The sequence below is a fragment of the Letharia lupina genome (genome assembly GCF_014066315.1).
Source record: "Letharia lupina isolate WasteWater1 chromosome Unknown contig_6, whole genome shotgun sequence".
Lineage (NCBI taxonomy): Eukaryota > Fungi > Ascomycota > Lecanoromycetes > Lecanorales > Parmeliaceae > Letharia > Letharia lupina.
Genome location: NW_023502975.1, coordinates 51,735 through 65,992, shown reverse-complemented (window position 1 = coordinate 65,992; position 14,258 = coordinate 51,735). Strand labels below are relative to the sequence as shown.

Genomic DNA, 14,258 nt, shown 5'->3' with positions numbered 1-14,258 from the left:
CGATAAAGGATTCGAGCTCCCTGCGCCACGTTGCTATCTGGAAAAGCTACAAAACACACGATCTGCGAGAAAAATTATCATGCGTGCTCCCGAGACTGGTAACCACGATTCGTACACCTCCTTGGGAGACGATGAAGCGAGTGACTGCACTCCCAATAGGGCCGGACGACCAAAGCGCCAACTCTTCCTTGACTTTAAGAGGTACTCCTATCAAAGTTTCGCATCATACGTCCGGCGCCTGCACTTCCAATTCTATCTTGCTCCGTCGGATCAGCAAAAAGATCTAGTAAGCTCGGAAGACGTCAGACGTGCTTCGGACAGGGTCCTAGCTGAGGCAAGAGCCTTTTAGGAGATCGACCATTATTGGGTGCTGTACTTTTGAAGGGACACGGGCCGGGGAAACCCGCTCGCGATTGGAGGTCAGGTTGGGGCGGGGTTTCTAGCAGGCATTCCGGCCGACTTGCATCCCTAGATCTCTTCTTTGAGCAAGAGTGCAAGCTCAATTTCACGAAATGCATGTGTCTTGGGTTTGGACCATTTCCAGAGTTTCCAAGGAGTTGACTAAGTCCAATTGCTCCTTGCAGCAACTGTCCCTGTCGATGATGATATTCGAAGGTCTAGCCAAGAAAAACGACATTCAGAACGTTTCCTTTCAAGATGCCAATTTCTAAGATTTAGGATTGAATTACTTGAAGTCGCTTGGATAGGTCGTGCTTGAGGGTCCACATCCCACTCTCACACTGTCATGGAGCGCGTTCGTGTATGCACCATACCTCAGTGTTGCAACTGCTGCCCAGATCTTCAAGAGCCAGCTTCCATATGTGTATTTGGGGAGAAACTTGGCTGATGCCATCGACCGTGCCAGTAAGCTCGAGCGTTGGACCCTATCGAGCGCAAGGTATACGAATCTGTCAGCGATGCAAGGATGCTAACCTCATGACGCAGCGATTGCCTCTCTGACAGGGGAAAGATGGAGATTGGTGGAGTCTTGTAATTGCGTATTGGTTGGATATCAACGAAACTCGGATGGACATGATCGTTGAGGGGACTGAAATTGATGGCAAGAGGTCCTTAAGTGGAACAGTACTTGGAAAGAAGACCTCTGCAGCTGTCGCCAAGGAGACGGGGAGTCAGGTTCTGCCGATGAAGTAAGAACCAAGACCCTCCTCATCGATAGACGCGAAGAGCACGTTCGTGTTGGCCAAGCGGACGAGATACAGTCTCGGAGTCTGGAGATATTTGATAGCTTCAATATCACGAACAACATTTGAGAAAAAATCGTGTCACATGGTGGAGGTCAATCGTTTTCCTTGATGGCTCTTTGGTTGCATCCAGAAATTGACGCATGGTCCACGCCAGATGTCGATGCGGGTATGATACTTTGACTCCACTCGCCAGATTCCATGCAAACGTTGATGCTTTGCACAGAACCCTGACGATGATGGACTTATCCAGCCGGCTTCAAGGATTAGTCGAATACCATCCCCGGCATCTTTCGTTTCTTACAAGGGGTGTTGCTAGCACAACACCGCATCGAAGGGATTTTCCTGGAGTCACTTGCCAAGTAATAAACGTTGAAGTCCAACGCAATGTAGAGCCACCAAGTATTACCCACAAACCTAGCGGAGCTGAGAATCAGAGCGCGTACCCAGTCACGGTCAGAACCGTGCAGGTAGGAACAGAGACATCGTCGTATCCAGTCGCAAAGCCTACCAGCAACGGAGCGATAGAAATCGATGGGCCAGAACCAAAAGAGGAAGCTCAATGTTATCCACGAGGAGCCAGCAACGAAGGAGGTCATGGAGGCCAAATATGTGATCAGCTGCGATGGCGCACAAAGCTGGACAAGATCGCAGGATGTGGATTGAGGACACAAGGTTCCGAAACTGATATCAAGAGTCAGCAGCATCTTGCACCAAATACACCGCTCGGCCAGCACTTCCTGAGTTTTGTGGTCATCAACCACTGCGATGCACGATCTTGGCACTTTGGCGAACTGCTCAAAGCCGGCGGCCTCTTCGCCGTCGTGCTATTCGCTGGTGGTGTCTCCAGGACCGATCAAATTCAAAGGGTACATAAATTCGCCGGAGCACTGGCTAATGTGGTCATTCCATTGGTACAACATCACATCAGCGGTGGCGGCCAGAAGGCAATATACGACGTCGCTGACATCCTGACTATTCGTTCAGCGCCGGGGGGGCAGGTTGAATACTCCCGGAACTGTTACGTCCCTTCGATGAGGAGCTTGGTAGTCACATATTGCGTATATCGGCGCTCCAAGGTGTCCTTCATTTTCCTGTGAAGGACAATTAAGGGTCCTCTCTTTGATTTCGGGGAAGCCTCGGCAAGTCTTTCTCGTAAATCTACTCGTATTCACTAGGGCTTTGCAATCTACTAGGATTTGCAATCTCCAAAATTTAATTCTGATAATTTACCATTTCATTATGATTATTAGAATTTTAAGAACTATTATAATCGGGCTTAAATTGATAAAATTATATAATAATACTCGTGCGTTCGAGAAGTGAGCTACTTGATAGAGCGAGGACACCAATAGATCTTTTTACTTAGTGGGACGTCGCTTGATCTACTGGTGTCCTCGCTCTATCAAGTAGCTCACTTCTCGAACGCACGAGTAGTTATAACCGTCGAAGTTCATTATACTATTATATAAATTGATCAGTATTACCTCGATTTTAACAATTCTTAAAACTATAAAAATCGCATTTTGTATTCTCTTAACATTTTTTCGAGTTCTTTTATTATGATGCACCAATGTTGTGAATTGATAAACTATAAAGACCAAGTCTTGGAGATTGCAAATCCTAGTGAATACGAGTAAGCGAGTTGAACAGCGTGGTTAGATTTGCCGTTGCCAAGCAAATAACGAGTCATCAACACACGTCCATTCATCATCATTATCATCATTATCATCATTATCCTCATCACTAAGAAGATGGGTACTGTAATTTCACTCTTGGGATGTCTGTAAAGACTGAGGAGGCAGTGGCCATGAGACCGGTGATGCTAGTAACCGCTCCAGAAGCACTGGCAAGAAAACTTCTACCGAAAATCCAACAGTAGTAAATGGAGCGGTTGCAGCATAACCCCTGCAAGACCCGGCCAAACATGCAAGCCATTGTTGCATCCCGCTGCACCTACAACGCCCTCACTCTCATGCCCCTCATACAACATAGCCGACGCTAAAAGGATGGGGAAGTGCAAATAATGTAACCGGCGCAGACCGCGCGCACCTTCGAATCCGTCAAAATGTCTCCTCTTTCATCTTCAGTATATGTTGTAACCTGCGACGGTTGAGCGCATCGCATTCTCTCGGTGCTCTGTTTATATATACGGTATTTCTGCGCTGTCGTTGCTAATCTTCCGTTGTGAATTGCTGCGACCATGGCCACCAGGGCTTATCGCATTGCGCAACCGTACTAATTTCTGTCTGTCGATCCCGGTCAGTACACGCGGACCATTACAATGATTTCGTCTCGCAATCGTATCGTTACTCTTATGCTTCTCTTCCTGGCTGCCAGCACTCTTCTTGTGCATTTCTACTTTAGGACCAGTCCCGCACCACCACAAGATAGTGTTGCCCCTAAAGGAAGCAAACAACAAGACCCATGCCGACAGAGGTTAGGCCGTCTAAAAGATCTGAATGTCAAATTTCCTATCAAATATGCTCGGCGCGATATCAAAGTCAGGCCCCAATTGGGAGCGCAACGTCCTTCTGTCACCAATGTCGATGAACCACTGTTCCCGAAGCTACAGATCGTTGACCCAGGGAAAGATCCTATATTAGAACATTGCATGCCGCCTTTGTCGTTGGAAGTCTCTCCCTTTCCCAAAAAGGAGTCAGTTGATGCCTCGCATGTATTGTTCGGCATGTCCACACTCCTCAGCCGTCTCGAGGGTTCTATACCATTTCTCGAGCGCTGGCTGGCGCACACTGGTGCCAACTTGTTCGTCATTGTTGTCAACTCAGAAGAGGACCGAAAACCGGATAAGAAGAAAATGTCCAAGCTGCAATCACACATGCGTGATCTCGGCATCAAGGCTACGCTCGTTGGACCGCTGGATGAACAAGACGATATGCCACTGCGGTATTTTTCTCTAGTTAAGCTATTGTATAGCAAACGCGACAAGGGAACTCAGTGGATTGGGATCGTGGACGATGACACCTTTTTCCCTTCAATGCACTCTCTGATCAACACGCTTGGCAACTACGACTCCAGACTGCAGCAATATGTCGGCGGCATATCAGAAGAATGGTGGTCCGTCGTTCTCTACGGCCTCATGGCCTTTGGCGGCGCTGGTCTCTTCCTCTCCCTCCCAATGGCTGCGATGATCGATTCCGAGTACCAGGCCTGCAGGGAACAATCTAGTTCCAGCGCGGGGGATATGCGCATTCACGAGTGTATCCAGTGGCATAGCCATGTCAAATTGACGCCTATCCCTGGCCTTCACCAAATGGATATGGGCGGTGACCTCTCGGGAGTTTACGAAAGCGGATGGAGGCCGCTTTCTCTGCATCACTGGAAGGCGGATTGGTGGGATGACCAGCGCCGGGAGAATTGGGTCCCGCTCGACGTCATGCATCTCGTCGCCGATGTCTGCGGGGAATGTTTCCTGCAGCGATGGCATTTTGGCGAGGATACAGTCCTCAGTAATGGCTACTCTATCGCTACATACGCGAAAGGAATTACCAATGAGGAGCTGCAGAAACCAGAGCATACGTGGCTGGGACCCAGACCGGTACCGGATACGTTCAACCCTGGTTACGTTCATTCGATTGGAACGATAAGGGAGCCGCTGAAGCTTGAGGAGGAGAAGATTCAGTATATGTTTTTGGATGCCCAGTTGGTTGATGGGGGCGTGAGGCAGTATTATCTTCACAAGGGATTGGGGGATGAATTGGATACGCTGGTTGAGTTGTTTTGGAATGGGAAGGCGGAGAGGGCCTGATGATACGATATATTAGTACTGATACAGGCTTTACGCTTGGCAATAGGATTCTGCCTTCGGGCCTGCCTCGGGAGGTTGTCTATGTGGGGAGCTTCTGGGCCGGATCCTGAGGATGCCATCGGCTTCAAGACATCCGTAACGGCCTCCGCTGGGAGGTGTCGGAGATGAGCAGTGGTCGCGCGTCAAAGAGCGCGAGGGTTTCTGCAGCTAGGGGGGATGAATGAAGAGGAATTCGTGCTCGAAGATACAGATGCTCAAAATTCTGTATGAGAAGAACTCGTGTGGTGCGGCGTTCTTGAACCTGGTTGGTAAACCTCAATTTGCGCCTCGGTAAATTCCTCGCGGCGATGTTTTACTTCGCGTACCATGTACGTATAGAATAGGCGCATTGCCCCATATACTGTACGCTAGGATTCCGGTTGACCTATGATACCTTCCTTGATTACAAGAACTTATCTCTAAGATACTGACAACCCTCAAGCTGGGATACTCGAGTCAGTGCTAGATGACATGGCTACGTCCTGTTTGGTGTTTTCGTTCGGTACAAGCCAGCGGCATGAATAACGCTCCCGCTGCATTCCCACGCTCGACGCCGCCGCTTCCGAGGAATCCAGAGGACGTCATTACTTGCCAGTGGGTTTGTATGCCAGTATCGGCTAGTCGAATATCTGCCAAGGTCGGTTGGAATCCGGAGCCGAGGAAAAAGAAAAATGCGGTTGCGGGGACGTTTGCCTCACGGCCGACTCTGCTGCACGGGCCGATTTCTGGGGCAAGGGAGACTCAGATGGCAATTTATGCGTGCGATTCTGCTTCAGTATTCTGTTGATACTGGGCTGGCCTCGTCTAGATGGTTTTGAACCATTCGACCATGCTCTGTACAGTCGTTATTGCCTGAACCCGGTCTTCACCGGTTTATTCCCGCAATAGCTGACTTTCACACAATGTGTACAGCCCCCAGGCTGTGCAGTCTGCGGAAGGGCTCCAGTAACCGACTTGGGCGCGGACTCATAGGCTTGGTATCAGTATGTTGTCTGTCGCTGGCATCGTTGTCGTCCGCTGGTGCGTCGTCTTCGGTGGCTTCATTTTGGCTGATGTTCGCTTTCGGTGACTCTCCCTTTGTGTCTGCTTCGTCTTTGGTAATTGGTTTGTTGTTGGTAATAGTCTCTTCTTTGTTCTTTGCCTCGGCCTCGATATCGCCTTGGTTTTCGGTGTATACCTCTCCTTTAGTAGTGCTTGCGTCCATGTCATGACTGATCTCCATTGCGATGATTAGTCCTGATAGCGTTGGATCGAAGACCATGTGTCACGAGACAGATACTGCGTCCACAAGGCTCAGCAGAATCTCGGCAGATCATCGCCGGCAACAACGAAGCCGTTTTCGAAGTATGGTGACTCAGGGTCAGCGACGTATGCGTCATCGATAAACCTATAGCCGCAGTCCTCGTATTCCCACAGCAAGACAATCTCCATCACATGTCGTTTGAATCTCTTTGCGCTGTCATTTGCTGCCAGAACGGGTAAGGCATGACCTTCCCCTAGCTTCTCGAACGCATTGGCTGATAAAATTGGTCCACAGGAATTGGTGCGGACCAAACGATTCCCGTTGAATAAGACCTGACTAGCCTCACGCTCTATCTGTCTATTGGTACGGAGGATCGAAGGGTGGGATTTGTATCTATGATCCTCCTGCGGAGAGTCCTAATGGCTGAGTCAGTCAATTCTCAAGACATCAAGCACAATGAGTTAAGTACTACATCAGGCTCTTTGATGACAACCTTTCGTGTGCTTTACTGAGAATAGGTGCCGATATATAGTGTCCCAAAGCTCCCGCGGCGTAATCAGGAACGGGATTGACATCGGGACCAGAGGCAGGGTAGCAGGTTGTTTTGAGCGTCGGGTAATATCATCTGCACAGACCGCAGCCCAGTACTCCTCCCATTCATCCATGTTGCAATCGTCAACTAAGAGGCGTTGAGGGTATTGGGAATCAGGTTGCAAGAGACGTGGTACAGGTTGGAAGGTTGGAAGGTTGAAGTAGGATTGGGATCCAAAACCTTGGCAACGCTAGGATACATCCCTTCGGCTGACAGTTTTGAGACTTTGGCCTGCGGGTACATTTCTACTGAGAGTGGGCTTGGTACGCCTGCCAGATTGCCGGCCGAAGGGATGAAGCACATTAAGTGACAAGAAGAATCTGCGGTTCTTCAGGATATATGGCTAATTGAAGATGTCTGCTGAGAATTGTTGTCAAGAGTTGGTCTTAAAGGCTTGTTTGTGTGGATTTGTTTGCCAGTCTTCGGGTTTGTGGCCCTTACTGCGATCTGTCCTTGGGTTGCTACGACCTCGTCGTCGTGCGTTGTGCCGAGTGACCGCGGTTCCAGTAGCTGATCTTGATCAAGGGTTGCCCATGCCTTTTGACTTTGAGGAACAGAGCCGCGGGTCATATCGAGTTTGGATTCTTGGGAGTGGGGATGCAAGTCCTCCTCTACAGGAGAACTTGCTTTTCCAAAACACCGACCCAAATCACAATGATATCACTACTCTCTTTGGTTCCACACCCATTTGAGAATCTCAATGTCTGACTCGGGATCCAGGCGATCGGCCATATTCATCGAATCGTGTATATCCTGTTCCTTTGCCAAATCCAGCTCTCTCTTCTCCAATCCCTGCGTGAGCAAGCTATTCTCCGGCTCGTGCCGCAGCCATCTTTTTAAACGTCCTAACGGTGTCCTGAAGATGGTGACACCGACAGACCCTGTCATGACCACCCATACGGTCCCGCTCTTCCAGGATTTGGTATGCCAAGTGGAAGACCATGGCAATATCGTGCTCTCCTGCAGGCATATTTCCATTGTCTCGTTGCCTGTAAACGAACTTCTGGACTATCCGCGATAGCCATCGGTCAGCGGTGTGAACGTCGCCTGTTTTCAGCCAGGCCCAAGCTATCTTCGTCCAGGCGGTAACTTCGATATGCTCGTATGCGTTCCAGATGGTGCATCTGGCGTACGGCCCCGCCATGATCTCCGTTTCAACATCTCCTCTGTACAGGCTTATAGCATCATCCAGCTCGTTGAGCGTGTTTCAGAGTTCCGGGACGGACGTGGCAAAGTCTCCGCAGTCATTTTTGCTGATAGCTTCCTTAAAGCAGGTGAGCACATGGTCACAGGGCTCTTGGTTCTTTGGCAGAGGTTTGCTGATGTCGGCAATCACTTCGGCTTTGTATTTTTCGGGAATCGATCCTATGATCTGCAGATTATTCATGCTGTGCAGCCGACGGAATGGCTCAAGTAGCCTGCGCACTCGAGAACTCGTAGTGGCGATCGTGTTATTCATGCTAGCGTAGCTTCTTTCAATAGCAGCAGCAGTAAGTCCGGGACTCTCTGTAGCTTCATCTTCTCCGACCTTTGCCCCATCAGTACCAAACTCATCACCTATGATGAGCCTGAGCTGTATTGAGGCCAAACTTCCTGGGATGCCTTTATCCAGAAACCGCAGACTTCTGCAGAACGCAGGAAGCTCATCGCAGGTGATAACGAAGCGAGGTTTTCGACGGTCGCTGAGCAGTCCGCATTCAGACAGTAATTCAGTCCTCATGGCATGACCTTGGCTTTTTCTGTGCTTTTGCGCCTTGTGCGAGAACTGACCTCCAATTACCGAGGTCCAACTTCGAAATTAGGTCTTTGTCACAGCTGATGTGAATGAAAAGGTTGTTCATGTAGAAAGTCTGACTGGCTTGATTGTGGATTTGCCGATTGGTGTAGAGGATGGAGGTGTGGAGATGTTATGTACAGGCGCATCTCAGAGGAACCTGAAGGTAACCAGCCACAGCTGAAGGGGAGAATTGGGGATCACGATATTCCTTACAGAGCGCCGCTGCTGATACTCATGTTTGTTGTATACTTTGTTGACAGCAGGTAGGTGTACACTTGATCTCGCAATACCTGGGGCAATCGCAGAAAATCGGCAGGCTTTTCGTCAATCAAAGGTGCTAATGGCTTGAGATATAGTATCAAGCCTAAAGACATGGTAACCTTTGTAAATGGACCTTGCTCAGGCGTTGTTTAGCTACTCGAGCTAGGCATAAGGGAAATATTAAGGTAAGGGTGTCTGGAGCGTATGGCTACGGCTATGGCTGTGAATGATTGAACAGCTATATAGGGGCAAAGACAGTAGATATATAAAGAACACAGAGAAACACATGCAGGTGGGCATGGACCAGTTTAGGTACCCAAATATGCTTTGAAATCAGCCCCATATTTCCACGTCCTGCAGGAGGTGATCCAGTAGAAAGTAGGTGAAATCAGGGGCTAGATTACATCCCGAACATGAGAGTGTATCATCAGCAGCAGCAAATAGCCGAAATACGAAAGTGTGAGATTATCATCAGAATTCCAACACTAGACAACGGATCCGATGGCTGTTAGAACCGCTATGGGTACCACAATTTTAGACGCGGCAGCGGCAGATTCTCGTATCTTTTTCCAGAGGTAATCTGCCCATGAACGAGTGAACCGATGGATTCTGGGCCTAGACACCGGTTTCCCAAAAGGCGACAGAGCCTTACATGCGACATAGCCTTACATGGGACATAAGAAAGCTGCTGGGGAACATGACTTTACTCCCTGTCTTCGTCGCTCTCCTCCGGGCCAATTCTGTATTGCTTCATCCGACGTTGGCTGCCTTTTATAGTCAGATCATAGAATTTGCCACCGATCCTCTTTCCGTAGTTGGGTCCGATTGGCCCGACTTTGACAGCTTGGGCTTTGGAGTATGCACGGAGCTATCGGCAGGGTCAGCGGAAATGTTGTGAAAAAGGGAAGGCCATACTTCGGTAGCCCAATCCCAGTGCGTCCATGATCTCTCCACGCCGGCTTTGAGGCTCTCCAACGTAATGACTCCAACCCATGGCTTACTCTCATAGCTTTTCGCTGCATTCTCAAGACCTTCGCGACGTGTGCCAATTTCTGGCCTCGGCGTCCCGTCTTCATCGGACGTGGCATCATCTTTACCTTCTCTAATTTCGCTAATGATGTGGTTGATGCTGATCATATAAGGTTTGATCTCATGCTCGTCAGCTCGCTCCAGCACTGTTGCTTTCCATCCGTCCTCATTTGCCACGCACATCTCTTTCATATCATGCACGAAGTTCAGGAAGTGACCGAGTATCAAGGCGATGTTTCGGATATCCGAGTTTTCGGATTTGAAGAGGCTATTCTTGATGAGGATGTCGATGGTCGTCAGAAGTGCGGTACCGAAGAGCATCACGCGTTTTGCATTTCCCTCCGAGTCATCGATTCTTGAAGCATGTGCTGAGTATGTGCGATCGAGTTTCACGGCCGAATCACTCACCATACCACTGTTCAAGACCTGCTGGTCTATTCAAGAACAGCGCCATTCCTTCTATGATTGACCAAATGGCCCAGATGTCCTTGGTTTTCTTCTTCACCTCCTTGTTGAAAGCCAGGAACTATCGACGTCAATGATTGTGTCACCGTTGTAGTAGATACCTATAGTACGGACCATGTTCTCCATCACTTCGCAGGTTCCGTAGCCACTCCAATCACTGAAGATATGCATCCTGAAATTGTCTTGGTCCCGTTGGTATTGCTCCAGTCCCCAGTCCTTGTGCAATTCGAATCCTTTCTTTGTGACGATCCATGTCTCTGCAGGGTTGGCATCTGCGTATCGGCCACACATGCAACTCTTGTCCCACCCACACCTCTTGCCTCTGACATGACATAGACACATCCAAGTCTTTCCATCCGCGTCTCCAGGAACCTTGGCTTCTTTATTTTTCGAGGGCGTCTGTTGCTTCGAGGCAGGAGATTTTGCAGTGGAGGAGACCTAGCGTAAGGTGTCAGCTAGATTCAGCAGACGTGTGTGAGATCACTTGCAGCAGGTTCATTCTCATCTGCTGTCGGCTGAATCGCGTCGTTTTCCTTTGACCTCGCCTTTCCAGTGGAAGTTCTCTTCGATGCAGGTGCAACCTCAGCATTGGCGTCTGTCTCTGCTAGAGTCCGTTTCGAACGTGTCATGATGATTCACGATGCTCTTCGAAGTGATGGAAGATGCAGTGATACAAGTATTAGACAGGAAAGATCGAGATGTCGGCAAAGACGCGTGACGGCATGTCCGAGCGCCAAAGCACGTGATAATGTCTTGGCGTGCAGCTCCTTGTGCAAAGAACAAATGCGTGCCATTAGCTTTATGCAGCATGAAAACCTGACGAATTCCCAATCAATAAAACCACCCGCGTCTTTGATATAATGTCAAATAATGAAAAATGTTTGTGTGTCGTCGGTGGTGTGGTGTAATGGTAGCACGTAACGTTGTGGTCAATTTATTTGCGCACGACAAACCCGTTCCGATCCCGGTTCGATTCCGGGCACCGCCAAATCGGAGACTTCAAAAGTTGGTTCAAGTCCAGTTATGAGGGTTACTTTTTTTTGTTTTCTCCTTATTGAGAGCTGACTACATATACATATTTGGTCGACCTGGGCACTGTATGTATGGATTAGGTAGATCAAGATGGGTAGGACGCGAAAGAGTAAGCAATATTGTGGCCGTGGGGCCGTTTGCCTGTCGGATAATGTTCACAAATGATTTACTGAGACGCTCTCACGCTCTCCATCTACGGGCGACCACGAAACATCCGTCAACCTCGCCAACGGATGCTTCGCCATTCTTCCATCCCCCTTAATAAACAGTTCCTTGATCCAACCAATCCCTTTATCCCACCAAAAGTGTCTTTCTGGCCTTAATCCCTCTCTCTCCAAATCTTCTCGACCAATCGTCCCCATCAATATATCCAACATCTCCGGCCAGCCTTCCGGCATCGGATGTCTCGAAAACGTCACATTGGTGCCACAGCGCGCACAAAAAGTCTTCGTAACCCCCCCGGAGGGCTTGTAGTACTCAAGGACACAATCGGTCGGCGGCTCGAAAACACTGCTTGGTTTGAACGCTACAGCAGCGTGCACCCAGTTCCTCTCTGCCTCATCATTTGGCAGCTCGATGCGAGTCTTCTCGAGTGGTGGGTGGGGAGACGAGCGTGGTAGGAGCGAGATGCGGACGGATTGAGTGGGCATACATGCGCCAGCTAGGACGAGAGCGCCCGTGGCGCGCCGGCAGTCGTTGCAGTGGCATAGCGCGAGGAAGGATAGGTGAACTGTTTCCTCCGAGTAGGGATGCCATGGGCGTTCCGAGGCTACCGGGATGTTGATTTCGTAGCGGATGGCGTGGCTACGACAGCTCGGAGGAAATAGTTCCTGTTACAAACGAGAGTGTTGGAGGTTGCTGTAGCCACTTGAGTGCCGTACAAGATGGCAGAAAAAGAGAGATGCACGATGAAGCCTATCGATAGCGATCTACTCGGAACATGGGAGCTCGGAACGTCATTGATCGATTCGAGCGGCTGGGTCTTCCTTGTGACCTTTTGGATGGGATAAATTCGAAATGAGCCAGAAGTACGTATTCTTCATAGCCATCTCCTCCTCTTGACACTCAAATCGTATTTTAACATCAAGCTTATATATCAAGGTCACAGATCTCCTGGATTGACCGTCAGCAGGTTTCTCAACCAGGCTCCCACCCTTCCAAAGGCTTACTTTTCTCCTTCGCCGAAATTCCGTATAGGCTCCGACCCATATTTCTTGATCGCGACAGCTCCTTTTTTGGTTGGTGGCTGATATCGGACTGCAAGGCGGTTTCTTCTGATCGACTGCCTCAGTTTTGGCTAGCGAAGGCTACACGACAGTGAGTGATTAAATGTCTGAGAAGGCAGAATTCGTGCAGACCTTCGGCAAAGGCCTGTCGGAGAAGTGCATGTATTTAGCCTCTGTCATTATTGCGTAGGGATCCCACTGCTGCTGAGAGTCCTCTAGATACTTCTGGTGGTCAACTCCTCTGAACCCGCCGGTCAAGAGATCGTAACGTCTGTGGGGTAGGATCATCGCAGAGACTTGGTACAGTGCATTCAAGATGTCCATGTCATAGTCATTGGCTCCAGCATTCTCTGTGGCGCTCATGACGCGATCAAACTCGTATTCCGAGGGCTCCAAAAGGAGTAGCTGGGAGCTAAGAACACGGCCTTCGAAGCCAAGCCAATAGGCTGGGGGCATTTCTACGCATGCCGGCTCCAAAAGGCAGGGCTTGTCCATTGATTGAAGGACTGTCGAGTCGGAGTCAAGGTGAAGGACTCGCTGATATTCCGACTGGTTGAAAGCGAGGAGTCTTGTGTAGCTCTCAGGCCATGTTGCTGCTTCCGCCCTTAGTATCTCTGCCATTCTTGCCCTTGTGGTGGCTTACGATCATGGATTATCCTCCACTGGACTTCTATAGGTTTCAAATTGACCCTGTACTCATCTCACGCCTTCCTCAGGAGCCGTGCTTCGATACTGTCATTCTCAGGGGAGAAGAAACCTGACGGGTACATCATCAAACGGTCGGGCTTGCAACCCAGACGGTGCAGGCTCTCAAAGAGCATGACCGAGTTGCAAAGATAAGGCAGGTTCGTGACATATTGGACATATGCGAATTGTGACCAATCAGTATCCTTCCAAACCTTGCAGCCTGGATCTTTATGCTCGCTTGAACCCTGGTGTCCGGGCCAGCGGACTGGTTTTATGGTATCGGGTCGTGGTTTACCCGGTCAAACTTGCGGTGCGAGCAATAGTAGCAGCGCGATAAAGACGACGGAACCAAAGCCAACAATATAGAAGTGTCCGGACTGTACCATTACTCATTCTCTGGTAGAAGTTGCACAATAATTCGAGACTGTGCGACCGAGGAGCTCGAAAAAGGTGGGAATCGCACCAACAAAGCTTTTACGATGCATAGTTGATGCATCACAATTCTCTTGGGCAGCGATCGACTGGCGTAAGCAGAAAAGGGTCGGCAGCATGTTGTTCCGCTGTTCCAAAAAAATCGGATATGAAGGTTGAAATATCGTTGCGGGTGCTCCAGAAATGGATGGCGCGAGAGTGATCTATCCTCCTGCTTGACAGGCGCTACATCGACAGCGTGTTGTTCTGCTATTCCAATATGTCAAGTTCGGAAACTTGAGTCGACAATGGTCCGCTTTTACATGGGATCACTTGTCAGATCTAGCTCTCAAACTCTCAGACATAAGAAAAATGAAAGAGAAAAAGGAAAGCAATGTGACAACACATACTGTGAGCCAAATAACGAAATCCCCGGAGCAAAGAGGTTGTCTACAAGTATCTGCTTTCGAATAAGGGTTAAGAACATGCCTCCGGTGCGAATGAAAGCGGACGCAGGGATAAAAT

The 14,258-nt window shown here is 49.4% G+C and overlaps 7 protein-coding genes and 1 non-coding gene across 8 annotated transcripts; 3 read left to right on the top strand and 5 right to left on the bottom strand.

Annotated features, from left to right (window-relative positions):
• Positions 1-1,313: 1,313 nt before the first annotated feature.
• Positions 1,314-2,302, top strand: HO133_008951 (uncharacterized protein; the record flags this gene model as incomplete). Its single annotated transcript, XM_037299813.1, has 2 exons — positions 1,314-1,371; positions 1,596-2,302. The coding sequence occupies 2 exons, from the start codon at positions 1,314-1,316 to the stop codon at positions 2,300-2,302; spliced, it is 765 nt and encodes a 254-aa protein (XP_037154639.1).
• Positions 2,303-3,405: 1,103 nt separating this feature from the next.
• Positions 3,406-4,971, top strand: HO133_008950 (uncharacterized protein; the record flags this gene model as incomplete). Its single annotated transcript, XM_037299812.1, has 2 exons — positions 3,406-3,437; positions 3,570-4,971. The coding sequence occupies 2 exons, from the start codon at positions 3,406-3,408 to the stop codon at positions 4,969-4,971; spliced, it is 1,434 nt and encodes a 477-aa protein (XP_037154638.1).
• Positions 4,972-5,782: 811 nt separating this feature from the next.
• Positions 5,783-6,232, bottom strand: HO133_008949 (uncharacterized protein; the record flags this gene model as incomplete). The annotated part of the gene is made up of 2 exons (XM_037299811.1): positions 5,783-5,844; positions 5,965-6,232. The coding sequence occupies 2 exons, from the start codon at positions 6,230-6,232 to the stop codon at positions 5,783-5,785; spliced, it is 330 nt and encodes a 109-aa protein (XP_037154637.1).
• A 71-nt stretch (positions 6,233-6,303) lies between these two features.
• HO133_008948 (uncharacterized protein) lies at positions 6,304-6,918 on the bottom strand (the record flags this gene model as incomplete). Its single annotated transcript, XM_037299810.1, has 2 exons — positions 6,304-6,606; positions 6,889-6,918. The coding sequence occupies 2 exons, from the start codon at positions 6,916-6,918 to the stop codon at positions 6,304-6,306; spliced, it is 333 nt and encodes a 110-aa protein (XP_037154636.1).
• A 590-nt stretch (positions 6,919-7,508) lies between these two features.
• On the bottom strand, positions 7,509-8,565 carry HO133_008947 (uncharacterized protein; the record flags this gene model as incomplete). Its single annotated transcript, XM_037299809.1, is given in 3 exon segments — positions 7,509-7,726; positions 7,740-8,011; positions 8,072-8,565. 3 exon segments carry the CDS (start codon positions 8,563-8,565, stop codon positions 7,509-7,511), a joined length of 984 nt encoding a protein of 327 aa, XP_037154635.1.
• A 1,021-nt stretch (positions 8,566-9,586) lies between these two features.
• Positions 9,587-11,006, bottom strand: HO133_008946 (uncharacterized protein; the record flags this gene model as incomplete). Its single annotated transcript, XM_037299808.1, has 4 exons — positions 9,587-9,751; positions 9,799-10,346; positions 10,464-10,815; positions 10,866-11,006. 4 exons carry the CDS (start codon positions 11,004-11,006, stop codon positions 9,587-9,589), a joined length of 1,206 nt encoding a protein of 401 aa, XP_037154634.1.
• Positions 11,007-11,270: 264 nt separating this feature from the next.
• Positions 11,271-11,365, top strand: HO133_008945. The gene has a single exon. It is a non-coding gene; the product is annotated as a tRNA-His (tRNA).
• A 1,000-nt stretch (positions 11,366-12,365) lies between these two features.
• HO133_008944 (uncharacterized protein) lies at positions 12,366-13,256 on the bottom strand (the record flags this gene model as incomplete). Its single annotated transcript, XM_037299807.1, has 3 exons — positions 12,366-12,522; positions 12,579-12,691; positions 12,768-13,256. The coding sequence occupies 3 exons, from the start codon at positions 13,254-13,256 to the stop codon at positions 12,366-12,368; spliced, it is 759 nt and encodes a 252-aa protein (XP_037154633.1).
• Between the last annotated feature and the right edge of the window lie 1,002 nt (positions 13,257-14,258).